Source organism: Mytilus edulis, chromosome 2, assembly GCF_963676685.1.
Source record: "Mytilus edulis chromosome 2, xbMytEdul2.2, whole genome shotgun sequence".
NCBI classification, from domain to species: domain Eukaryota; kingdom Metazoa; phylum Mollusca; class Bivalvia; order Mytilida; family Mytilidae; genus Mytilus; species Mytilus edulis.
Window position 1 is genome coordinate 41,688,271 of NC_092345.1, and position 26,905 is coordinate 41,715,175.

General features: G+C 34.1%; 3 protein-coding genes and 1 long non-coding RNA gene across 23 annotated transcripts in view; 2 read left to right on the top strand and 2 right to left on the bottom strand.

Moving 5' to 3' along the window:
- Positions 1 to 2,165: 2,165 nt before the first annotated feature.
- On the bottom strand, positions 2,166 to 7,900 carry LOC139510195 (adhesive plaque matrix protein 2-like). The gene is made up of 5 exons (XM_071296653.1): positions 7,764 to 7,900; positions 5,598 to 5,779; positions 4,062 to 4,167; positions 3,640 to 3,711; positions 2,166 to 2,770 (listed from the first exon to the last, which is right to left on the bottom strand). Exons 1-5 carry the CDS (start codon positions 7,852 to 7,854, stop codon positions 2,193 to 2,195), a joined length of 1,029 nt encoding a protein of 342 aa, XP_071152754.1. The 5' UTR covers positions 7,855 to 7,900; the 3' UTR covers positions 2,166 to 2,192.
- Positions 7,901 to 14,276: 6,376 nt separating this feature from the next.
- Positions 14,277 to 15,616, top strand: LOC139510199 (uncharacterized). The gene is made up of 2 exons (XR_011661851.1): positions 14,277 to 14,585; positions 15,171 to 15,616. It is a non-coding gene; the product is annotated as an uncharacterized lncRNA (long non-coding RNA).
- LOC139510198 (costars family protein ABRACL-like) overlaps positions 15,330 to 26,905 on the bottom strand; it is a 90,229-nt gene continuing 78,653 nt past the window's right edge. The window contains exons 1-3 of one of the 2 annotated variants that reach the window (XM_071296655.1): positions 22,017 to 22,105; positions 20,752 to 20,822; positions 15,330 to 17,534 (exon numbers count right to left, since the gene is read on the bottom strand). In XM_071296655.1, coding sequence (XP_071152756.1) covers positions 17,344 to 17,534; positions 20,752 to 20,812 — 252 coding nt within the window. In that variant the 5' untranslated portion in view covers positions 20,813 to 20,822; positions 22,017 to 22,105 and the 3' untranslated portion in view covers positions 15,330 to 17,343. Of the gene's footprint in view, positions 17,535 to 20,751; positions 20,823 to 22,016; positions 22,106 to 26,905 lie in introns of those variants that run through there. The other variant, XM_071296656.1, reaches the window with a different exon arrangement.
- Positions 21,883 to 26,905, top strand: part of LOC139510184 (centaurin-gamma-1A-like) — a 72,954-nt gene continuing 67,931 nt past the window's right edge. For 18 of the 19 annotated variants that reach the window (XM_071296603.1, XM_071296609.1, XM_071296604.1 and 15 more), the window contains exon 1: positions 22,098 to 22,436. In XM_071296603.1, the coding sequence (XP_071152704.1) occupies positions 22,262 to 22,436 (175 nt within the window). In that variant the 5' untranslated portion in view covers positions 22,098 to 22,261. Of the gene's footprint in view, positions 22,437 to 26,905 lie in introns of all 19 variants that reach the window. The other variant, XM_071296613.1, reaches the window with a different exon arrangement.

Sequence of the window (26,905 nt, forward strand, 5' to 3'; positions counted from 1 at the left end):
TGTGAAATACCTGAACGTATAAGATAGATATAGGAAGATGTGGTGTGAGTGCCAATGAGACAACTCTCCATACAAATAACAATTTAAAAAGTAAACCATTATAGGTTAAAGTACGGCCTTCAACACGGAGCCTTAGCTCACACCGAACAACAAGCTATAAAGGGCCCCAAAATTACTAGTGTAAAACCATTCAAGATGTCTGCATGTTGAGCGTCACTGATGAGTCTTTTGTAGACGAAACGCGCGTCTGGCGTATATACAATATTTAGTCCTGGTATTTTTGATGAGTTTATTAACAACCACTGGGTCGATGCCACTGCTGGTGGAGATTTATTTCCCCGAGGGTATCACAAGCCCAACAGCACTTTTGTGGTGACATGAAATATCATTGATATGGTTATATTTATCAATTAATTGTTTACAAAATTTAAAATTTTTGAAATAATAAGGCTTTTTTTACCTCAGGCATAGATTACCTTAGCTGTATTTGGCAAAACTTTTAGGAATTTTGATCCGCAATGCTCTTGAACTTCGTACTATATTTGGTCTTTTAACCTTTTTGGATTCGAGCGTCACTGATGAGTCTTTTGTAGACGAAACGCGCGTCTGGCATATATCCTAAATTTAGTCCTGGTATCTTTGATGAGTTTATTTGAGTTATATGTAATGCTAAAATTGAAAGAAAAAATTGTTTTCGACTTGTCGCCAGAAAATTTGATTGTTTTTGCCGAAAGCGAATAAAAAAGTTTGTCCGAAAAAATTTTATAGCCCCCCCCCCCCCCCTTTCCCAAGAAAATCAAATGGTTGCTGTCTTATAGTTGATATGTTTCCCTTGGTTTAAGTTTGTAACCAGATTTGTTATCTCTCAGTCAATTTATGACTTTTGAACAGCGATATACTCAACTACTGTTGCCTTTATTTGTATCTTTCGTATCGCTTTTACAGTTACTATAAGCAATAGGTCAAACACATTTGGTGTATGGGATGATTGTGAGGTGTGCGTGTCTGTATGGGAGGGACCATATAAAGTTAACCTCATTTTCATGGTTCATTCATCAATGATAGGTTTTTGTGGTTTAATATGCCAGTTTATCAGAAACTACAAGCGATATGCACTATATTTCGTCATATGAATCTCATTTTCAGTAGTTGTCGTTTATTGATGTGGTTCATAAGTGTTTCTCGTTTCTTGTTTTTACGTTTACAAATGTGACTTGGATGGAAAGTATCTCATTGACACTCATACCATATCTACTTATACCCATCTATGTTATAATGATAGTTATGTGTATGGAATGATTGTAAGCAGTACATGCCTGTCTGGCATGGTTCATCTGACCGTGACTTTCATAGCTTATTGATAACGGGCGGATCCAGTCATTTTGAAAAGGGGGTTCCAAACCCAGGACAAAAAGGGGGGATGTTCCAACCATATGTCCCCATTGATTTCAAATGCATTGATTGTCCAAAAAGGGGGGTTCCAACCCCGGACCCCCCCCACCTGAATCGGCCGCTGTGATAATGTTAAGTTTATGTGATACTCGTGATTAAACCTTCATAGTACAGACTAACTTTCAACATAAATTCAATCAAAAGTAAACGTGTGGTTCTGAAAGAGTACTACTATAGTGCTGAAAGTGGCGTCAAACACCAACAATCAATTCATAGTATCTCTCAAATACGCAGCTAACTCCCATATTCGTTAGAAGTGGCAAACAGTCACCCTAGTTCAATACACACTAAATGTACTGAAATGTCAATAGGCTTAAACCTACATTGTAGTTATAAACAACAGCACAACATAACGCACCTCGTTAATATCAATGACCTAGAAATCATACATTCTTTGAACTTGTTTAACATCTACTGACGACAGAGAAGACAAACGGTCGTATCCGTGATAATGGTATTCATATACAATTATTAAGGACGCGCCATATTAGAAAAAAAATGAACAGAGTATTCTTTTCCCCATGATTTCATTGTTTTGAGCTATCAGTAAACCTTGATTTGAGTCGTCTGGATACTAGCCTTTTTTATTTTTAATGTTCTATCGAATACATGATCTATAGTTTTCCATTCCCTCGTCATAAAATCAGACATTTAAAGTATTTCATGCCAAAGATGATATTGTTGTAAAAGCTATCAATTATACATATTACTAGTAATTGTTTATCCATTTATTTTTGCTATTAGCATACAATTTCATTATTTTTACATGTGTTCCGTGCGCAACAAAACCCAAACTGATCATAATAGTAAGGCTCAAGACAGTTATCACTGTTAGTCAGGGCAGTATCTGGACAAACGCATTTGTAATCCTGACTACCAACAGCTTGACATTTGGCTGGTTCGTTACAAACGGAAGCCTTGGCACATGGATCAGGATACGTGACTGTACTTTGTGGTTGAATCGTTGTTGGTATTGTTGTTGGTTTGGCTGTCGAAAGCGATGTTCCTTGCTGTCCGGTTGAATGTTCACAAGTTGAACCATCGTATCCGTGTTCACACTGACAACTAAAGGAGTTTCCGTGTAACAAGCAAGTTCCATGTTTACAGGGATTTGAGTCGCATGCGTTTATTTTTACTTCACAGTATGGTCCTGTGAACCCGATAACGCAGTTACATACATGACCAAGGATATTCGAGGAGCAAGAACCGCCATTTTTGCAAGGCGATGATGAGCAATGGTCTGTGTACTGGCACCTTTCTCCTGTAAATCCGATAGTGCATACACATTGAAAATCCTTCGACAATTCTAAACACTTTCCTATAAATTATATAGTAAATAAAATGTTAGTACTCAAATAGATTTCCATAATAATCAAAATTAAGTAACACTATTTTTTTATTCAAACAGCAAAAAACAATCATGCACGATCTACAAATTCCAATAAAACCATCCTTTAACCCCTAATGATTTTTCTTTTAATGGTCTGACGCGGTTTAAAGCACATACTAATCTCTGACAAGTACTGCTGATTTCAATTAATAAATCTTATTCTTAAACTTTATTTATGAATGATGTTTCTTTCTTTAGTGGCAGTATTCAACCAACTGTCAGTGTTACCTAAGCTAGCTTCTAGAAGTAGGGAGTAATTTTAAGTTGCAAGTTACGAAGGAGTCTGGCCAGTGGTGTTGGTGTATGGTATGATCTGTTTCGATATATTGTTGTGATTTATCCTTTATTTCTTGTGTTATACCTTATTTTAAATAATTGACCTTAAATGCGTACTTTTTGCTTATTAAAACTGTTTTGCATTTTCAAACTATAACGTATAAACGGAAAGAAAAAACTGTAAACAGTGATAATGATAAGAAAATCAAATTCTTCAAAAATGTCAATGATTTTTACTTTTTCTAATTGCCTTTTCTACCCTTTAAACAAGAATCATCATTCCAAACTAGAAGACAAATTCTTTCATTGAAAGAATTTGTCTTGTTTTGTTTCATAAAATAGATTAAAAAAAAGAGATTAAAAAAAAAAAGGATTGCCATAGGAAGTGATAACTTCACTTTATTTCAAACAAAATATTCTCTGAAACTGACACTATCAAGGAGCTTCATATATGTTTGACAGATGCTTAATAGGAAACACCGATATTCATTATAAGTAATATACTAGTACATCAGACTTACCTCCGTTACTACAAGGGTTTTGTGAGCAAGGATGATTTACACTACCGTTGCTACCGCAAACTTTACATTTCACTACAAGTAAAAGGCAAGCAAGTATTTACATACATATCTTATCGGTTGTTGTACATGACTGTACTAGTTTGTATTCTTTCATTTAACAATGCGGTATACAAAAAAGTAATACAACGAGACGAATAACTCATTCAGATAAGTTTATTTTTATCTTATTTGAAATATTATCTATCCATCTTGTGAATTTTGTAATTTGATACGTCTATCCTCCAAAACATCTAAAGTGAAATGTGTTTTTATCTTCTTTAAAAAGTTTCTATGTGTATATGTGCATACTGTTTGTTATTTACTCATTTAGTCATTATATGGTTAATTGGTAGATATACTAAATGGTTTAAAAATTAGTGTACCTTCTAAGTGATCTAGTCGATCTTGCACATCCTTGAACATTTTCAACAATTTATCCATTTTATCATTTAAGTCTGATGTGTTCGTTGACATATTATTCACAGATATCTGCAAATACAAGAAATTGGGAGTTTATGGGGTATTACAATTACCATTGATATTCTTGTCTTCATAGGTTACGTATTATATAACCTTTTCAATACCTACTTCCGTAAATCATAGATCACATGAATTTTTATGAAAACCAATTTGGCCTTGAAAATAATTATGTACCTTGTAGATTATTTCAGTTATTCATTTCTAGCATAATTTTGGGGGTTTTTGTTTGCTAACTCTCGGTCGCGGTAGGTCTAGTCATTGTTATCAGTTCCTGGTGATATTGTCGGTACAGATTCAGGCTGAGAAAAGTAATGATACGGACATTAGTACTGTATGTGTAGCTGGAATAAGCGATATGTATGATTTGACAATCAAGTAAAGCAAACATAATTTAATGTTGCTAAAAACTTTTAAAGTATTAAAGCTTATTGTAATAGCTTGAATTAATAATATAGTATGAATAACACCTCCACGCAATGTAGATATAAAATATGTATCTCTTATCATTGAGAGTTTTTTTTGTTTTTTTTATGTTTATTTTTGTGTTTGTATTTTGTAAATGTCAGCTGGTATCATTTCTGTATAGGAATTTACACCATTAAAAATAATTGATTTGATTAGATTTATAAAAAATGAATTTGGTCTAAAAATGTCGTTTTCAATGCAATAACAAGATTTTTTTTAAAGTGTCTGTATATATGGTTGTATTTCCTTCGACAGTTGCATTGGTATGTGTACATACAAATGGCTTTATTCTGTATTTTTTAATAACAGAATTGTAAGTCGAAATTTAACTTTTTTAACGAAAGAATAATGTCAGATTGATTATATCTTTTTATCTGAAATATACAGTCTGTTTGTTTACATTTTTGAACATATTCACTCGAAAAAAAGTTGTCACATTCGAAAAAAAACCGATCAAACCACTATAAAACCACGATCCTAGCCAGACACGATACCTACCGTGATGTTAGAAAGTTATTATACAAATAACTATTGAGTAGTTTCAGTCATAATATTGAATATACCCTTTAAATTCTTGTATATAAAAATATAGAACAAAGCCCTGTTTTTAGACATAAGAATGCAAAATTCAAAAAAATACATTTATAAAATATATATTTCCTTACAGTGTCAGGCTCTTGAAACTTGTTTTACTAAATGTTTTGTTTTTTTTTGCCTTTTTTATTCACGATCGATAGTTATTCCTAAGCTGTTGCTCGCATTAAAATTAAACGATTTAAAAGAGTTGTTTTTCTTAACCTTTTTTGTACATTTTTACATCAAGAAATAATCAAAGGGGATATTTAATTTAATTAATATTTTTTCTAAGTTATGATTTTATCTCGATTTGTATTTTAATTTCAGCTAAGTTTCTTAATCAATACTAATATAAGTATGAAAATCTTGCAATCGTTGTGAACCATGACGGTACTTACTGCATCAGAAATGTTTTTCTGTATGTCTCGTATCAGGTCTTGGTTATCTTTAAGTTCCGCAGTTTCTACTTGAACATTGTGTTTCAGTGTTAACAGTTCGTGTTCTGTATTAGATATTCTAGAGTCAAACTGCTTCACGGCTTCTATTTCTTGTTTAATTGTACAAAATTCAGTTTCAAACGCTGGAAAAAAACAACCCACAAAGACTTAAGATACTAAAATGATCGTACGGTAGATTGCTTCATGCCGCTTTCACACTAAAATGCTATATATGGCATCGAGTCTGACTTATATGCTGTAAATATAAACCAATGTTATAAATTATATTAATAATATTTACGCCTAAAAAAAATAGTATGCAGAGCTTTCGTAGCGATTGTGACACAACTTTAGGTTTGTGCAACCATCTAAACCTTGGAAACTGCAGGTTCACTTCGTGGGTATCAAAGAGGGACGAAAGATACCAAAGGGACTGTCAAACTCATAAATCTAAAACAAACTGACAACGCCATGGCTAAAAATGAAAAGGACAAACAAACAACAGCACACACGACACAACATAGAAAACTAAAGAATAAACAACACGAACCCCTTCAAAAAACTAGGGGTGATCTCAGGTGCTCCGGAAGGGTAAGCAGATCCTGCTCCACATGTGGCACCCGTCGTGTTGATTATGTGATAACAAATCCGGTAAATAGTCTAATTCGGTAGGTTACATTCGTGAAAGGGAAGGGGATTGTAGTTACGACGTAAGGAATATATCCGATATCATTTGTGAAACGGTTATTCCATAACGGTCAACCAACTCGTGAAAGCGTCCGTAAAATTTAGGAAGGGATGATTTCAACTTCACCATTTGGAACTCTTGGTTTAATAGCTTCCTTGTGAGCAGCAACCCTCTATCAAGAAAATCATGATAGGAAATGCAAGCACGGGAATATCGTATCAGTTGGGAGATATATACCCCGTATGCAGGTGCTGCTGGAATGTTGCTACTTAGAAATGGAAAGTTCACAATTGGAAAGCTGAAATCATCTCTTTTGGTGAAAAGTTTTGTTTTCAACCGACCCTCATTGTCAATTTCTAGATGTAAGTCAAGATATGAGGCCGACTTAACTGTATCTGTAGTATCCTTTATCTCTAGCTCGATTGGATAGACGCGTTCCACATAGTCACCAAATTTTGAATTATTTAGTGAAAGAACATCATCTATGTAGCGAAAAGTAGAGTTTAAGGATATTGCTAACTTCTTATCTTTCTTCCTAAGAAGTTCCTGCAAGGAGTCAGCCTCATAATAATAAAGAAACAAGTCGGCAAGTAGAGGGGCACAGTTTGTTCCCATTGGAATACCGACAGTCTGTTGAAAAACACGTCCTCCGAACGTAACAAATATGTTGTCAATCAAGAAATCAAGTATAAGACAGTCGTTACATTCTATTTTTATCTCGAGCATAATCGATTTATAACAGGACATATAATTATGTTAATTTTCAACAAAAAAATGAACCAAAGATAATTGTGCTGTGTCTGTTCTGTTTTGTCCACTGTAATATATAGCTAAAGATCAATATGTCCATGTTTTGCATGAATTATTCCTTAAAATAACCTCTGACTAGCAAAAATGTGAGTCATCCCAAAAATTCTCAATCCAAACTTTTTCACTTTTAATTTACAATTTCTGTTTATGTGAACTAGTCAAATCCACAGTTGGATGATATCTGAGTCTAAGGAGTGGGCCGCCATGTTGACGTGGTGACATTTATAGATATAATGATTCAATATAGACGAGATCTATCTCAAAACCCAGTCTGTTTATACTGTTACCAAATTATTTTCGCGACGTTTGCGAGTACAAAAAAAGACTCGTCACGAATAGGAATAATTTTAACAAATCGACACAAAGTCAACTAGACAAAGTATCCGTAAAATAAGTTGGTTTACAGTGTGATATCAACATAAGTTAACTGAATTCCCAGGGTATTGTAGATCTAAGATATATATTCTTTTATTGTGGTAAATAACTATTTTATCAAGGACGACTAGCTTTGAATAAAACTGCTAGAGTCTCGCTAGAGTATGAAACTTTCATTGTTGAACCCTTTCAGACTAGTAACTGTCATCTTCAGTCTACTATAAACAGACAAAATGCAAATAAACTTAACTTACAAGATGCAGTTATTGAGCACTTGGCTGTTTCACCATAATGTATTTCCAAAACGATTACAAGTAGTAAACAAATTATATGAAAGGTTTTCATGATAGCTGTTTACGATCAGACTATAAGTGATAAGGTTTATCTAAGTGTATGTAGAGCTACTAGATAAGGAATTAAATTATGTCACTTATCTAGATCTAAAAATCCATTCAACGAAAGGCAGTACAATAGTCATTTTGTGAAATTTTGAATTTTATGTCACGTGCTTTTGAATATTCTCTGAATGATGAAAAATGTTCTTATTAGACGTTGGTTGTAGGTATAGGAGAAAGACCTTTAGATTTTGTTCTGATAAGTCTTCTGCTTCTCCCTTCACTTCTTTTAGTCAAAATTAACTTTTGTTCCTCCTTCTCTCTTCACTTCTTTTAGTCAAAATTAACCTTTGTTCCCCACCATTTAAATATGTTATTTGGTATATTACAAAAAAAGTATATCAAACAGTTATTGCGCTTATATATGGTGGTGTTTAACGACCTTGACTGGCTATACAGCCCTCGCATGGTCGGCTCGGTGCCCGAAGGCGATTGGTGAGCTTAATCATAATTTGATGCCGTGGGTCAGGAACAGGTAGTAGAGGACGCCATATATAGGCCGCCATCTTGGTTTTGGTAAGTTGTTTTTCTTTTGTTGACTATTTTGATGTTGGTTTACTTCACAACGGCTGCTTTCAGGGCCAGTTTGGTCAGCTTGGCAGCCCGCTAGCCTCGATGATGGAGTACTGGTAGATGATCTCGGACGTAGTTCGAAAGATGACAGGAAGCGTTATCAGGACCAAAGCCGTGAGGCAGTGAAATGAAGGTCGTATCACCCAACAGCCTAGGATACAGCCCTCGGACGTTAATCGGCATAAAACTCCCCATGATACAATGGTTTTGGAGTGCATGTTAACGCGGGTACGCCAACTACTACGTCTATCTGTACGGCATGGATTGGTTTCTGTCATCTTAAGTAGTAAGTCGTTGATATCTAACTGTAAACCCTCATCGAAGATAGCGGGTAAAGGAGAGCTGGCCCAGCACGTCCTTTCAGCTGTAATGACTGAGACGTGACTGTCGATTCTTATTGCGCTTTTTGGAACTCTCACTGTTTAATTGAATATTTCTCGGTTATCAATCTGAACATTGTTGTCCTGTTATTGTCTTACCTTCATAACCAAAAAAGATATGTACATTCTGATTTTCAAATAATGCTGTATATATCCTCAATTTCGGCAGACAACTTATAGGAGTTAATCCCCCTTCCTTTTTAATATGCATAAATGTCAAGGTAAATGGTCAAGGTTATGTTCTTAATTTAAACCTCTGCATGTTATCGTATCTCATTTGCATTTTCTTTTCTCAACGATACCAGGTACAAATGACTTGCTTTTGTAATCACGTAGGAGTACCCAAATCAGTGGCATCAATGCTTGAATTCACATCCTTAAAAATCGTATAACTGATGTTATGGTCGGTTGAAAAACTTTACGACAAAAAGAGATGATTTCAGCTTTCCAATTATGAACTTTCCATTTCTAAGTAGCAAAAAGTAAAATCACAAAAATACTGAACTCAGAGGAAAATCAATTTGAAAAGTCCATAATCACATGGCAAAATCAAAAAACAAAACGCATCAAAAACGAATGGACAAGAACTGTCATATTCCTGACTTGGTACAGGCATTTTCAAATGTAGAAAATGGTGGATTAAACCTGGTTCTATAGCGCTAACCCTCTCACTTTAATAACAGTCTCATCAAATTCCGCTACATTTACATGATGCGTTAAATAAACAGTCACAATTAATAAAATAGTCAAAATATGGGTACATCAGTCATCATCGTATAACAACTTAACAGGACACAAAAACATCTATCTACGAACACATGGATTGATTTGAGTGTCTGACGTCAGAAAAATTATATACGTCACATAAATTTGTCGTTCAATGTGCATACAAACAATTTTAAAATCTATATAGACATTGTACGTATACAGGGTTAAAAAATCAAAAGTATGTAAGAATAAATTACAGAAATAGACCGAGATTCAAACTAGTCCATTCCAGCAGCACCTGCATACGAGGTATCTCCCAGATGATACGATATTCCCGTGCTTCTTTTCCTATCATGATTTTCTTGATAGAGGGCTGCTGCTCACAAGGAAGCTATTAAACCAAGAGTTCCAAATGGTGAAGTTGAAATCATCACTTCGTAAATTTTACGGACGCCATCACGAGTTGGTTGACCGTTTCACAAATGATATCGGCTGGTTCCTTACGTCGTACATTGTAACTACAATCCCCTTCCCTTTCATGAATGTGACCTACTGAATTAGACTATTTACCGGATATGTTATCACATAAGCAACACGATGTGTGCCACATGTGGAGCAGGATCTGCTTACCCTTCCGGAGCACCTGAGATCACCCCTAGTTTTTGGTGGGGTTCGTGTTGCTTATTCTTTAGTTTTCTATGTTGTGTCATGTGTACTATTGTTTGTGTCTGTTTGTCTTTTTTTCATTTTTAGCCATGGCGTTGTCAGTTTATTTTCGATTTATGAGTTTGACTGTCCCTTTGGTATCTTTCATCCCTTTTTTCTATTAAGAGACAATGATCGCTTTAATAATGCTAGTAATACCAATTATGAACACTGCCCTTTCCTGGATCTTGATATATGTTTTTAACGGAAAGCTTAATGCTAAAATTTATGATAAGAGAGGTGATCATCCTATTGCTCCCTTGTCACCACCTTATGGTGTTTATATATCCCAACTTGTTCGATTCACTCGTGTAAGTAACAGCGTATTTGATTTTAACGAAAGAAATCTCTGTATTAAAAAAAATATTACATCCGGGATTTTGACATCACAAACTGGTTAAAACATTTAATAAAGTATGTCATCTGTACAAGAACATCATTTGTAAATATAAATCAACATGCAGACATATTATACGTTCAGGTATTTCACATCCAATCGTTTATGATAATATTCTACACAAAGCACAAAAATGTCGGTATTCGCCTCAAATGCATGATAGGCAATGCAAGCTCTGGAATATCTTATCAGTTGGAAGATATAACAGGCGCTGCTCAAATGTTTCTACATACAAATGAAAAGTTCAAAATGGGAAAACTGAAATCTATCTTTTTTGTTGTGAAGATTTGTTCTCACCCTTACCTCATTTTCAATTTCTTTAGGTGTAAGTCAAGATATGAGGCAGATTGCACCATATCTTTTGTATCGATGTTAAAAGTTTTGTGAGACAGACGTGTTGAACTTTTGAATTATTTAGTGTGGACTATTTAGTGAGTGAATCTATATAACACAAGTATAAAGTTAGCTTCCATTCATTCTTTCTTAGACAGTCCTGTATGACAATTGCCTCACATACATAAATGAACAAGTCGACAAGAATTGGAGTACAGTTAGTGGCTTCCAAAATGTGTTGAGAAAATATGATTTGACAAGATAGACCATTCTTGGTAGAAATAAATTGTTCTGGATTTAGAAAAAAAATATTGGTCAACCATATAACACATACTGATCTAGCAAAAATGCAAAAAAAATTAAGTTTTTGGAGGATGGTTCCTGGCTGAAGTGGATGTTCCCCATTACTAGGTGCTGTTTAGGAATTTGGAGGATGGTTCCTGGCTGAAGTGGATGTTCCCTATTCCTAGGTGCTGTTTAGGAATTTGAGGATGGTTCCTGGCTGAAGTGGAAGTTAGAGGATGGTTCCTGGCTGAAGTGGATGTTCCCCATTACTAGGTGCTGTTTAGGAAAGTAGAGGATGGTTCCTGGCTGAAGTGGATGTTCCCCATTACTAGGTCCTGTGTAGGAAATTAGAGGATGGTTCCTGGCTGAAATGGATGTTCCCCATTACTAGGTGCTGTTTAGGAAATAAGAGGATGGTTCCTGGCTGAAGTGGATGTTCCCCATTACTAGGTCCTGTTTAGGAAATTAGAGGATGGTTCCTGGCTGAAGTGGATGTTCACCATTACTAGGTGCTGTTTAGGAAATTAGAGGATGGTTCCTGGCTGAAATGGATGTTCCCCATTACTAGGTCCTGTTTAGGAAATTAGAGGATGGTTCCTGGCTGAAATGGATGTTCCCTATTACTAGGTGCTGTTTAGGAAATTAGAGGATGGTTCCTGGCTGAAATGGATGTTCCCCATTACTAGGTGCTGTTAAGGAAATTAGAGGATGGTTGCTGGCTGAAGTGGATGTTCCCCATTACTATGTCCTGTTTAGGAATTTGGAGGATGTTTTTTGGCTGAAGTGGAGGTTCCCTATTACTATGTGCTGTTTAAGAAGTTAGATGATGTTCCCCATTACTAGGTGCTGTTTAGGAATTTGAGGATGGTTCCTGGCTGAAGTGGAAGTTAGAGGATGGTTCCTGGCTGAAGTGGATGTTCCCCATTACTAGGTGCTGTTTAGGAAAGTAGAGGATGGTTCCTGGCTGAAGTGGATGTTCCCCATTACTAGGTCCTGTGTAGGAAATTAGAGGATGGTTCCTGGCTGAAATGGATGTTCCCCATTACTAGGTGCTGTTTAGGAAAAAGAGGATGGTTCCTGGCTGAAGTGGATGTTCCCCATTACTAGGTCCTGTTTAGGAAATTAGAGGATGGTTCCTGGCTGAAGTGGATGTTCACCATTACTAGGTGCTGTTTAGGAAATTAGAGGATGGTTCCTGGCTGAAATGGATGTTCCCCATTACTAGGTCCTGTTTAGGAAATTAGAGGATGGTTCCTGGCTGAAATGGATGTTCCCTATTACTAGGTGCTGTTTAGGAAATTAGAGGATGGTTCCTGGCTGAAATGGATGTTCCCCATTACTAGGTGCTGTTAAGGAAATTAGAGGATGGTTGCTGGCTGAAGTGGATGTTCCCCATTACTATGTCCTGTTTAGGAATTTGGAGGATGTTTTTTGGCTGAAGTGGAGGTTCCCTATTACTATGTGCTGTTTAAGAAGTTAGATGATGTTCCCCATTACTAGGTGCTGTTTAGGAAATTAGAGGATGGTTCCTGGCTGAAGTGGAATTGTTAATTAAAAAAAAAAGTTTTTGTTTTGAAGAAGATAAATGAAAGTAATTATGTTTATTTGTTTCAGTAGCCAGTTTGATAAACTGTTATCACAGAGATATGTCCCGCTTTTTTTGTAATTTCGATAATGCAAATGTTGAAATAAAAAATAGCAACACTTTAACATGTAAGTTTATCAAATATTCAAAGTCAATGAACTATGACTGAAGGTACATGGCTAAACAATCTCCATGGAAATGAGATAGGCCAATGCTAATACAACTGCACACCAAATACCATTGACTTATTATAAGTTGTTCTCTTTAAACAAACCTAAACACAAACTAATACATGTAAACTAAGCAAAATTTTAAAGTCAATAAAACCAAAACTGAGGGGAAGGGTTAAAAAAAATCCATGGTAATGAGATGTGCCACATTTATTTCAACTCCATACCAAGTATCAATGACCTACCACTACTGGTTCCCCATAAACTGACCTAATCACAAACCAACACATGAAAACTAAGCAAAAGTTTCAAAGTCAATAGACCATGACTGAGGGGGCAGGGCCAAATAATCTCCATGGAAATGAGGTATGCCACTGCTTATAATATACAACTGCATACCAATCATCATTAACCTATGACTAGTGGTCCCCATATTAAACTAACCTAATTACAAACTAATACATGAAAGCTATGCAAATTTTTCAAAGTCAGTAGACCATGAATGAGGGGGCAGGGCCAAATAATCTCCATGGAAATGAGATATGCTGATCCTTATACAACTGCATACCAATTATCATTACTTTACCACTAGTGGTTCCCCATAAACTGACCTAATCACAAACTAATACATGAAAACTAAGCAAAAGTTTCAAAGTCAATAGACCATCAATGAGAAGGGGCCAAATAATCCCCATGGAAATGAGATATGCTGATGATTATACAACTGCATACCAATTATCATTACTTTACCACTAGTGGTTCCCCATAAACTGACCTAATCACAAACTAATACATGAAAACTAAGCAAAAGTTTCAAAGTCAATAGACCATAACTGAGGGGGCAGGGTCAAATAATCTACATGGTAATGAGATGTCCCAAATACTTATACAACTGTATACCAAATATCTTTGAATTACCACTAGTGGTTAACCATAAACTAGACCTAATCACAAACTAAAACATTGTTGCCGCCGCCTTTGGAAACAGCATGCCTATGTCTCGCTTTTTGACTCCGTCAAGCGAGACAAAAACTAAGCAAAAGTTTCAAAGTCAATAGACCATGACTGATGGTGCAGGCCCAAATAATCTCCATGAAAATGAGATATGCCAATGCTTATACAACTGCATACCAATTATAATTCACTTACCACTAGTGGTTCCCCATGAACTGACCTAATCACAAACTAATACATGAAAACTAAGCAAAAGTTTTAAAGTCAATAGACCATAACTGAGGGGGAGGGTAAAATAATCTCCATGGTAATGAGATGGGTCAATACTAATATAACTGCATACCAAATATCTTTGACTTACCACTAGTGGTTCACCATAAACTAGACCTAATCACAAACTAATACATTGTTGATGCCGCTGCCGTCTTTGTCGCAGACGCAGGAAACACCATACCTATGTCTCACTTTTTGAAGCGAGACAAAAATAGTTCAAACCATAGGCTGTATTCTTATTAGTTAATTACAAACTGAATACTAATCACAATTATCACACTGGTTTAAATGATGTGAACATTGGCCATCATATTTAAGGTTCATGTGGACCCTTTGGCAAAAATGGCCGTATTTTCACCTCAAAATTTACTCTGAGTACAGACAAACCTGCGCATCTGTAAAAAAATTCAGGCATAGCATGCTCTAGATAAATAAATTTCAAATATGTTTTATGTTTTAGAAAAATAAAAACTTACCAGGATTTTGCCATGCACTTTTTTCATTCCTCGAGAAGGTGCCAAAATAAACTAAGTTGGGAAACAGGTTTGAGAACTTCCCCACAGGTAATAATTGAAGTGAGCTGTATTGCTTGACATGGACATAAGATGGACAATAGATACCTGACAATAATTGGTTATTTAAACTGTGTACCTGAGTGGACCATATCAAGGTAAACTCAACTGTTTGTTAATTTTATCATCTTCTGCAGGGACGAAAAAAAGTGTACGGCAAAATCCAGTTAAGTTATGAATTTTCTAAATCATACAATGCATTTGAATTCTATTTATCTAGGGCATGCTATGCCTTAAAACTTTTCCAGATGCACAGGTTTGTCTGTACTCAGAGTAAATTTTGAGGTGAAAATACGGCCATTTTTGCAATAGGGTCCACATGAACCTTAAGGTAGTTTTTATCTCGATAATCTTAACCACAAGTTACAAGCTTCTGAGAATTACATGATTTTTACATTGAAATGATGCACATACCAAAGCACTGGATACATGTTGGGTTGTAGTCTTGTCCATTAGAAATTGCAACTTCAATTAAATAAAAATATTCATATAATTATCTCATAAATTTAATATTCAAATGCAAGTTTTCTGCATAAAGATAAATTAACAGAAACTCATTAATTATCAAATACACAAAACATCATATCATTATCAATAAACTCACATTTCCCTTACCTAATTGATCCTAAACATTCCAAAGCACTATTATTCTGCTTTAGTCCAAGTATTGGTCTGGCTTAAATCTATCAGCATATATGTAATAAGATTAAAAAAAAGAAGCAAATCTGCACATTAATTGTGTAATTTCTTTGTTGTTTGTTAAATAAAAATGTGTTATGTTAAGATCAAATTACTTCCATAAGTTATTAGTTGTCTTATTCAAGTTTCAAAGTTATTTCACCATTTTAAATTGTGTAGTATTTGATGTTTTACAGCAAGTCACTAGGTTTTATACAGCAACCTACTGAAAGTAGGAATTTTCTCCATTTTTTGTATACAACTAAATCTGTCAAAATTTGTTTATGTATTTAAAACTTTTATTGGAGAGATTTCAATAAGTTTTAAATAACAAAACCTATTTTAATGTGTTTCTTTCTGTCAGCTTAACTGGAAAATAAAGATTCATTTACACTACATAATTCTATACTGTGATAAAAATAGTTGTCCCACTCATTTACATATACATTTATAAAAATAATTTTTATTCTTGATTCAGTAAATTCAGAAATTATTGTGAGCTGTTATAAATGCCAATAATGCAAGTGGGTGAGTATCGCAGTAATAAGAACTCACATATTGATATCTACTACATATATCTGAATGCAGATTTTCCTTAAATCGCAATAATAAATCCACGCAATAATGTCTGCATTTAAAAAACCCAACATTAGCAATATTACACTTTCAAACAGATATGAAAGTATTATACATAACATTTTTTCTGATGATTTCCAGATGATGTTCAAGAAAAAACAAATAAAACAAATAGCAAAATGTCATGTTAAAATCATTCTTTTTTAAGAACTAATTAATTAAGTACACCACATTTAAACTACCATTGAGGATTATTATTGTATCCAAAGTAAATATAGTACTCTAGACTGCTCGTTTTGTGGTAGGATGAAAAGTTAAAATTGCTTTAAACCGTTTGACATTTTGAACCTATAAAAGTCCCTCTCATTGGGCACAAAGAAATTCCTTACAACCTTGAACACTGATTGTCTGAAAAAGGGCATAAAATGACAAGTTATCTAATAAACATTTTAAAGGAAAATCTTACCATAACAATAATACATAACCTATCAATATATTTGATGGATTTCGGGGAAAACAAAGTGAAGTTACTGTTAAACAGCAATAAATATGATACAGTACTAGGACTTAGTCAGAACATTTAGCCAAAGCTACTATTTATTTAAAATGGCTTCCAGGCCATATAATGATAGAAATTAAGACAAGAAAAAAACAAAATTCCAAAAGCAGGAGGATTCCTGTTCTTTAACAAATCTAAACAAGACTATTAAGCAATATATTGCACTCTTTATCTATAAGACTAGAACATAAATATGTCTGTTTTCTTGCATCCCTACTGACCTTTAGTCTGATCACTGACTCTAACAGAGTAGATTACAAATCCATTTTTCACTGGATTCTTCATAATAAGTTTGACCAAAAATTGATTGAAAAGTTGCTAAACGTTTCAAAAATTACAAATATACCATCATACATTGTACGTGCTGCAATTATATTTGTGAAAATCAAGAATTTTCAAGATTGGACTTATAGAAAACAATTCACATTTTCCAGATTTTGTTGATAAACAAATGAAATAGAATTTCAAATTACTGATGTTTTTTAAGACAGGAGGCAGGAAACCAGACATATTAGTTGTTGTCTAATATCATTTTAATAACATCTACAAATGTACTAAAATATCAAATATTTATACTTGAAAAAAAAATGACTTATAAAAAATAGCTTACAAATTGTATATCACACAAATTATGTGCCTATTCAACTGAAAGACATTGCAATTTGTTAAATGAAGCTAAAATCCAGTATTATCAAACTTCTGTCTTTAGTAAAGTTATTTTAACATTGTCATGCACTCCTTGTAGCAGTAGTTCACCATCATAAGTAATAATCTTCTTTCTCTTAGCTGCCCGTAATGTTCCTACCATTGCTTCAAAAAGGTTGGCACAATCATCATCATTAAACAATGTACCAAAGGTTACTTCATGTTGTTTGTCAGAATCTGAAATAGAACAGAATTAATCAAAATGGTAGGCAGTCTCTCTAAAGCTGTAAAGAAACTTAATTTCAAGAACATATAGTAAATCATGCATTAAACAAAGTTTGCGGGATAGTCCTTATAATATAACAAATTTATCAGTTTATGTTGAAACCTATTAACATACAGATAAACACTGCCATATGAAAATGTATGTAAACAAGGCTGTGTTGATGGTCATACTTTGACCTATAATTGTTTACTTTTTACACTTCGTGACTTGGATGGCGAGTTGTCTCATTGCCACTCATACCACTTCTTCTTATCTATATATTTATATATATGTACTCTCAGACTAAATGACAAAACATTAAAATTAATAATGATTATCAAATGCAACGCTTAAACTATATGCTTACATGAATAATTTACACATGCATGTATAATATTGTTAAACAAGAATGTGTCCATAGTACACGGATGCCCCACTCGCACTATCATTTTCTATGTTCAGTGGACCGTGAAATTGGGGTCAAAATTATAATTAGAAAGATCATATCATAGGGAACATGTGTACTAAGTTTCAAGTTGATGTAACTTTAACTTCATCAAAAACTACCTTGACCAAAAACTTTAACCTGGACTTCGCACTATCATTTTCTATGTTCAGTGGACCATGAAATTGGGGTCAAAACTATAATTTGGCATTAAAATTAGAAAGATCATCTCATGGGGAACATGTGTACTAAGTTTCAAGTTGATTGGACTTCAACTTCTCCAAAAACTACCTTGACAAAAAACTTTAACCTGAAGTGAACGGAAGCACAGACGAACAGACGGACGAACGGAGGCACAGACCAGAAAACATAATGCCCCTCTACTATCGTAGGTGGGGCATAAAAATATTATGATGAAATGTAATGTGTAATTTAATGAATTACTCTAGTAAAGTAATTGTAATTTAATTAATTACATTTCAAAAACTGTGTAATGTGTAATTAGTGTTATTGATCATTTTTGCAATGGAATGTGTAATTTAATAGACAACTTTCGAGTTCGATGCATTTCCGTCAAAAACTCTGGTTTTAGTGAACGTCATTTGTGCGTTTAGGGGCGTCGTCACTTCCGTTCCAATGTTGAGCGAGTGGTTGGAAAACTATAATTCTATATTGTACGAATTATTCGGCAAATTGAATTCTCAAAATTGACAGTCAGCATTGCTGTCATTAGGGAATTGTCATTAAGTACCTACAGAACAACCATTATTTCTAGTTTATCCTGCACAATGACGATCACTAAGACGCTTGATGAACGTAAATAGTGCAGGGATACAGGCGACCCCCTCTATCTGGTAAATGACGTCATAAAGGCGAGTTTTTTCCGGTGACGGATGAACTCGAAAGTGGTCTATTAATTACATTCCAATGTAATTGACCCCAAGTCTGTTCAATATAAAAGTCAGAGTAAACTAAAACTTTGTTAAAGCCTGTTTTCAAATCTTTGTTCTACTTTAACAAATGCAGTACATGAATTAATTTGTGATCTTATACATGTAACCTACAAAACCATTATCAAGGTCAATGATGGACAAACAGTGTGACAGCTGCATACCCCCCTAGATGCATCCTGAAAGAGTCACTAATTTTCAAGGATACTTTTATTCTAGTTTAGACTTTCTTTTGCTAAATAAAATTGTCATTTACAATGTATAAATGGAATGACATTAACAGAAACAAAAATAGCAGATAAACCTTAAAGAAACTGAATGTTGAATGATCAGAATCAGGAACAAAAATTTACATAATTAATTATTTCATGACCTTACAATAGCAACAATTGAGAAGAAATTGAAAAAAAAACAATGGGGAATGTGTCATTGTGGGCACGAACATCACAAAGACCAGTAGGATACAAAAAAAAGTTAATTAATCCAGTAAAAAATAAATTACAAAAGAAAAAAATGTTTTGAAAATTTTGTCTCTATGCTGTTTCTTTGGTTATGGATATATAGATTCTTACACTGCAACAAGTGTATTACGATATTTCTCCACTCGAGACAGTTACATTTTATTATTTAAAGCGCGAGGCTTGCCGAGCCCTTTAAATAATAAAATTTAACTGTCGAGAGTGGAGAAATATCGTAATACACGAATTATAGTGTCGGAATCTGTTTCTCTAATGCTTTTTATCGTTCTTTTTCAAAGATTTTCAGAAAATTGTGCTCTTTATATGCGACGTCATCAGGCAAGGTCGCCTTTTTTCATGACGTCACAATAGGAAAATTGAGAAGAAAACAAAACATTTTGACGTCATAATCAAATTTCGACTAATCATTTGCCGAGAACAGATTTTTCACTAGTGAGGAGAAATATTTTTCTCACATCGGTCAGGAAATGTGAAAATAGCACAAAAATTAGAGAAAGCTATATATAGCTTCCGTTTCAGTTTTGAAAATAATATATACATGTATATCTTCAAAACTTTAAACACAGATCATGCAGATTAAACAATAATGTTGACACAACAACTACTATGCTAACTATATTTGTAAGTCTCTCCTATACAACCTTCGTGGCAGACGAGACAATAATCATAATTTGAGTGGTTAAATAATTCAAGCAAGGTTAACCCTGCTCTGCAAAGGAGTAGGTGCATTAAGGACCGATTTTGGCCTCAAATTTCAGGTTCATCTGACGAAAGATTTTGACCACTTTTTAAACACTTAAGTGTCTATTCCATTTGAATCAATTAGTTTATGTAGAAGATTTTAACTGATTTAGTCATTAAAAACGATCTGATTAAAGCTCTAATATGAAAAATCTACCAAATATGCCGAAAAATTTTTCAGATGGTTTTTGTCAAAAATGAAAGTGGCCGCATCGGTGTTCATCCTCAACCTTTATATATGTTATTACCATCAAATACAACTTACATTTCAATATTAAATATGAACACGAATGCGGCCACTTCCGTTTTACACGAAAACTGTCTAAAATTTAACTAAAATGCTAGAATAGTGAAGATTTCAGTAATTTAGCAAGACTTAGCGGTGCTAGTACCTGATATATGTGCATTGTATTGTCAAAAACAGGCTGTATTTATGTAGCAGAATCACTCTACTGTCCAATAAATAACTAAAAGTTCACATTTTCACAATTTTGTAAAACTGCTATATTTTGGGGCCAAAAAGGGGTCTTACTGGACCTACTCCTTTTATCTATTATTAATACAAATGACTTACTTTCTGTACCTAATCTCTGAATAGCATCAATTAAATGTCCAATCTCTTTGTTTACATCCATTTTTTTGGACCTGAAAAATAGAAAGAGAATTCAACATGTTTTATAAAACTTGGAATTCCAATAACACACCTTTAAAGGGGCACTAGCTGTCAAATTCATGGTCACCGATTTGACTCAAATTCAAGTATTTGATTAAAGTCATAAGAAACCTAAAGTCTAAAAAAAAATGATGCATATGTTTTTTTATAACTCAATGGATGGTTTTCCTTATAAAACTTATGTACATATACTTTTTTCTGAAGAAAATTCTTTAGTTAGTTCATATTTAAAAGAAGTTTACTTTATTTTCATTGCTTCCAGGAAGCAATTCCCCGACATATTTTCCGTATGCAAAGTGACCTCAGCGTGACGCCGTGACCCACCTCGTAAACCGGTGATCGCAATACGCATGTACATGTATGTCCTTAAAATAAACTATCATCTGATTGGACATGTTAAACACGTGCTCAACATGCATGCTTTTTTGTTGTTTGATAAGATAAGATAAGATAAGAAATTTTATTTCAAGTCAGGTTACATTAAATACAAACATAAGCTCTGTAGAGCTTTTTGCCGACATTAATAACAATAACAACACACATATTAAGATACATAAAACACACATATGAGACATACAAATTATGATAGCTATATTGCAAGTAAAAAGTTCATAAATAAAAAGCATAGCACATGCAAGCAAAGCACTAAAACTGAAACATAAGCACATGCAAAGCAGAATGAAATAAATATTGTTGACAATCATTAAACTTCGGCTTCAAAACACGAACTTTAATTACCTGCCATATTTTCACAACACTGACCGATTGAAAAAAAATTGACGATTATATATACGTCATTTTTGTCAAGTTTTACCCGCACAGGAATTCATTATTTACTGTTTCTATTTGCTGTTCTGATATTTTATTTTTACTATCAATGTGCCACCAAAAAAAATTAAATATCAGTATAAAAACGATAAAATTTGAATAAGAATGCGAAGTCATATGTTATAGGACTAGGACTTGTGTTAGTCCAACGTCATAATTATTTGGTTATTTGGACTAGACTTTTGTCTTCGGTCACATGGTCAGTACTGAAAATTATCTTAGTAAAGAAGATTGGATTCTTTATTAAATCAATCGGTTGGAGCTCATGTTCTATGTTAAAAAAATTATTTTTGATATATTTGAACCTGAGTTAAAGATTACTTTACACACTAACTTACTTTACTTTTAAGTTTACTTAAAAACAATGTGTACCAAACTGTGTGCGATACACCCTAAACCGGAAATTTACAGCGGAAATTGAACGCATGCGTAAAATCGGCGAGAGCGCATGCGCTACAATTAAGGCCATTTTGGTAAAAAATTGTTATTGATGGATTTTGTGCATTTTTATACCTAACCCCATGAAATAATTAATTAAATGACGAATTTTGTGTGTAAACGATGATCTTAGATTTACAGAAAAATGAATTCAAGGGGACCGATGCAGCCGTATTTAAGTAATTCACTGGCAATCAGACAGGAAATTCAGCGATTTGAGTCGGTGCACCCGAGTATTTATGCCATCTATGATCTTATAGATGCTATTCCAGACCCTTTGATTCAACAACAGATACGAGAACATGTAGTATGCATTGAAGGTAGGTTTTGAAGTTTATTGAAAAGTTCATGGCATGATAATACTACCAATTTTAATTAAATTATGCAAATTAATGTGGATTTAACTGTAGCCCGTAGGAGCTATTTATTTTGTAAACAAACGGTGAAATCTACATTATGTTGACATGTTGTTTGTAAACTGCCATGCACACCGACTTGGACAATAATTGATGTAACTCACCCCTTTGTCCTACATGTACATCAATGTACATTTCAAAATGATTTACCCTTATTTAAAGATATTGGCAGTGTACATGTACATGTAGTGACATTAGTTTTGCTCATGTAAGGTTTATGCACCCTTTAGTCTAGCAGGTGAATACAAAAGTTTTATTTTGATTCGGTTAACAACTTAACATATAACATTAATACAAACAGGCGGGTTTAAGACACCTTAGCCTGTCAAGACTAACAAGACATTTCAGACTGTCTATGTAGACAAATTATACATTTGTATCTTCAATAAGTCACCTGCAAGGGACTATAATGCCTACATGTACTCTGTCAAAGTTTATAAGTGAGTTTTGACTATGCAAATGATAGTTATGATACATATGCACATCTTATCGCTAATTGTCTGCCATTACTGGACATCTACATTGTACATTTAACTGTCAAACTTTACCAATAAGGGCACAAGAAATAGAGTAATTTTGTAAGATAATGTGAATTGTTTATAGCTTTTGATGTAAGCTCCCTTTCTTTTTTTTAAATTTAAGATTTTATGTTTCCGATTTATGGGGGTTTATTCACTAAAAAAGATGTTTTTTTTTCAGTTTTCAGACAATAACTCATTACTATTACAATGTACATGTACTCAAAAATGCTTCAAGCAGGTCTCATTTTACTTTGGGTAATAGATTATGTTTATTGAAAATAGCTCCCTTTCGATTTTATAAATTTAAGATTTTAGGTCTCCCAGTTACGAAAATGTGAGGTTTTATTCATCAAAAAAGGGGGGATTTTCTCGTTTTTGAATTAGAACTGGAAAAGGTTTTAAGCAGGTTAAAGGTTTTTGGTCGAGGCAGTTTTTGTTGAAGTTGAATTCCAATCAACTTGAAACTTAGTACACATCTTCCCTATGCTATGAGCTTTCTAATTTAAATGCCAAATTAGAGATTTTCCCCCATTTCCATGGTCCACTGAACTTAGAAAATGATAGTGCGGATGGGGCATCAGTGTACTGGGGACACATTCTTGTTATTCTCTAAAAAAAATACTTAGATTTAAAAAAAATCTGATCCTTCAAAAAACCTTCAGTAATATATATACCTTTACCATTGTTTACTAACAAATATTCTATAGTGCTATACATGCTATAGCAAGTTTTTGTTGTCCAACCCCACTGCCATGACTGCTATGAGTGAAATATTATTGAAATTTTACACACTCTTCTTCCAATCTTTCCGTTGATTCTAATACTGTATTCAATATATGTCATGTAGGTCAAATACATGTACATGTATATTTGATGTATGAATATATTTCATTTGACCTTGATCTCATTTTTAATGTTCATTGCAATTGCTCAATTTTAAGTTTTTGTTTTTATGCCCCACCTACGATAGTAGAGTTTGTCCGTCCGTTTGTCCCGCTTCAGGTTAAAGTTTTTGGTCAAGGTAGTTTTTGATGAAGTTGAAGTCCAATCAACTTGAAACTTAGTACACATGTTCCCTATGATACATGTATGATCTTTCTAATTTCAATGCCAAATTAGAGTTTTTACCCAAATTTCACAGTCCACTGAATATAAAAAATGATAGTGCAAGTGGGGCATCCGTGTACTTGGGACACATTCTTGTTTAGTTTGTTTCTCTAATACTGTATGCAAAGAAGATCAATTATATTTGGTGAATAGAGTGATTGTAGTGCATTAAACCAAGTTCCTTTATCATGTTCATCAATGTTCTGACTTCATGTACTACATGTAGCTTTAAAGTCTTGAACATATTTTAGACTGTCACTACACAAAAAAAATAGCTAGCAAGCTACAGTAAGAGGTGCTGATTTAATTAAAAAAAATCATTGCTGTCAGAAAGCCAATATACATACATGTATGTACAATGTACCGATAGTTACTAACTTCTACATCATTTTGTCATTAATGGCAAGTGGTTTTTTTCAAATCTATAAGCACAACTGTTCTTTGTACAACTATTTAAAATAAATTAAATGCAATGATAAAAGCAAGTAAAAAAAACATGTAAAGGAAACAAAAAATTAAAGTACATTTGTACATGTATTCATATGATGAAGACATAATCTTTTAATCAGTCTAATTGAGGTCTGGAGCTGGCCTGTCAGTTAACTGAGCACTAGTAGTCTGTTGTTACATGTATTTATGTATTTTTGTCATTTTATTTCTTTTCTCTTGTTTCATCTTCTGACATCGGACTCAGACTTCTCTTGAACTGAATTTTAATGTGCGTATTATGTGTTTACTTTTCTACATTGGCTAGAGTAATCCGAGATTACTCTGACGTCCAACGGCTGTTTTGCCAGACAAGCTGGGGCCGTGGGACGTCAGAGCTCTTCCCATATCAAAAAGTGGATATTTGCCCACCCAAAATAGATGCGCTGCTTCGTCGCTTCTGGTGCCGACTGACGGCCTTGGAATTATATAAATCGGGCATCAATCTGTTCATTTTTCATTTATCTTTTCATTTATGTAAGTTTCACCTACATTTTGTACCTGCCAACTTTTATTTTTCCATATTTTAAGTTTTCACAGAGACACATCGATTTCTGCATTTTGACTTTCACTTTCAAATGGACGTCAAGTTACGAGAGAGTTCGTGGCCTCGAGACTCAAATATGCAAATTTTGTAGGAGATCGATGTTTAACATTTAGTAGCCAACCACGATTTTTCACCTCCTTTACAGGAGATTGGTATCAAGAATTTAGTTCCGACCACGAGAACAATCAGAAGCTCTCGGACATTTAGATAACTTGCATCGTAAATGAACTAGGTGTTACATTATGGTCATTTGCATAAATCATCACTGTTTTCTCGTGGTCACGTGATAATCTTTGAAAATGAAAGTCAAAATGCAGAAATCGATGGGTCTCTGTGAAAACTGTTAAAATATGGAAAAATAAAGGTTGGCAGGTAGGTGAAACTTACATAAATGAAAAGATAAATGAAAAATTACCATAATGTAACACCTCGTTCATTTACGATGCAAGTTATCTAAATGTCCGAGAGCTTCTGATTGTTCTCGTGGTCGGAACTAAATTCTTGATACCAATCTCCTGTAGAGGAGGTGAAAAATCGTGGTTGGCTACTAAATGTTAAACATCGATCTCCTACAAAATTTGCATATATATTTGAGTCTCGAGGCCACGAACTCTCTCGTAACTTGACGTCCATTTGAAAGTGAAAGTCAAAATGCAGAAATCGATGGGTCTCTGTGAAAACTTAAAATATGGAAAAATAAAAGTTGGCAGGTACAAAATGTAGGTGAAACTTACATAAATGAAAAGATAAATGAAAAATGAACAGATTGATGCCCGATTTATATAATTCCAAGGCCGTCAGTCGGCACCAGAAGCGACGAAGCAGCGCATCTATTTTGGGTGGGCAAATATCCACTTTTTGATATGGGACGAGCTCTGACCTCCCACGTCCCCAGCTTGTCTGGCAAAACAGCCGTTGGACGTCAGAGTAATCTCGGACTATGGCTAGAGGTATTGGGGGAGGGTTGAGATCTCATAAACATGTTTAACCCCGCTGCAATTTTGTGCCTGTCACAAGTCAGGAGCCTCTGGCCTTTGTTAGTCTTGTATGATTTTCAATTTTAGTTTCTTGTGTGTATAATTCGGAGTTTAGTATGACGTCCGTTATCACTGTACTAGGACAGGTATACATATTTTTTAAGGGGCCAGCTGAAGGACGCCTATATATAACATTCACCTGAAAAAAGATCTAAGTGTTTACACCTGAAAAAAGATCGATCTACCTCGTTTACATTAGACCAAAGATCGATCTTAAAAGGATCGATCTCAGTAAAGATTGACCTTTTTAGCTAGCAGCTGTTAGCTAGTGTAAATGGGGTCTTAGTCTCTATATACATTTTTGTATGTGCAGGATGATAACTGTTTGTGGATTATTTAAAAGTTGAGCACCAACATGACCAACATGACTAAGGTTAAAAATTAGAATTGTCTTCCACATACACCTTTTTATTAATAAAAATACATTGACTTGAACTAGTCTGCCAAGATTAAGTCTTGATAATTACATCAGAAGTTGAGAACTATGACTGAAAAATGCAAATCATTATCCAAGTTGTCAATCATAGTCTTTGAATTGTCTCCCCTGCATTAGTTTCTGAATATGATAGTGTTTGCAGTTTTTTAAATCCTAATAAATTCATGGCATTTTTGCTTCCCTCAAGTTGAAAATACCGTATACTGAAATGCAATATTTACAGAATTTATTTTGACTGA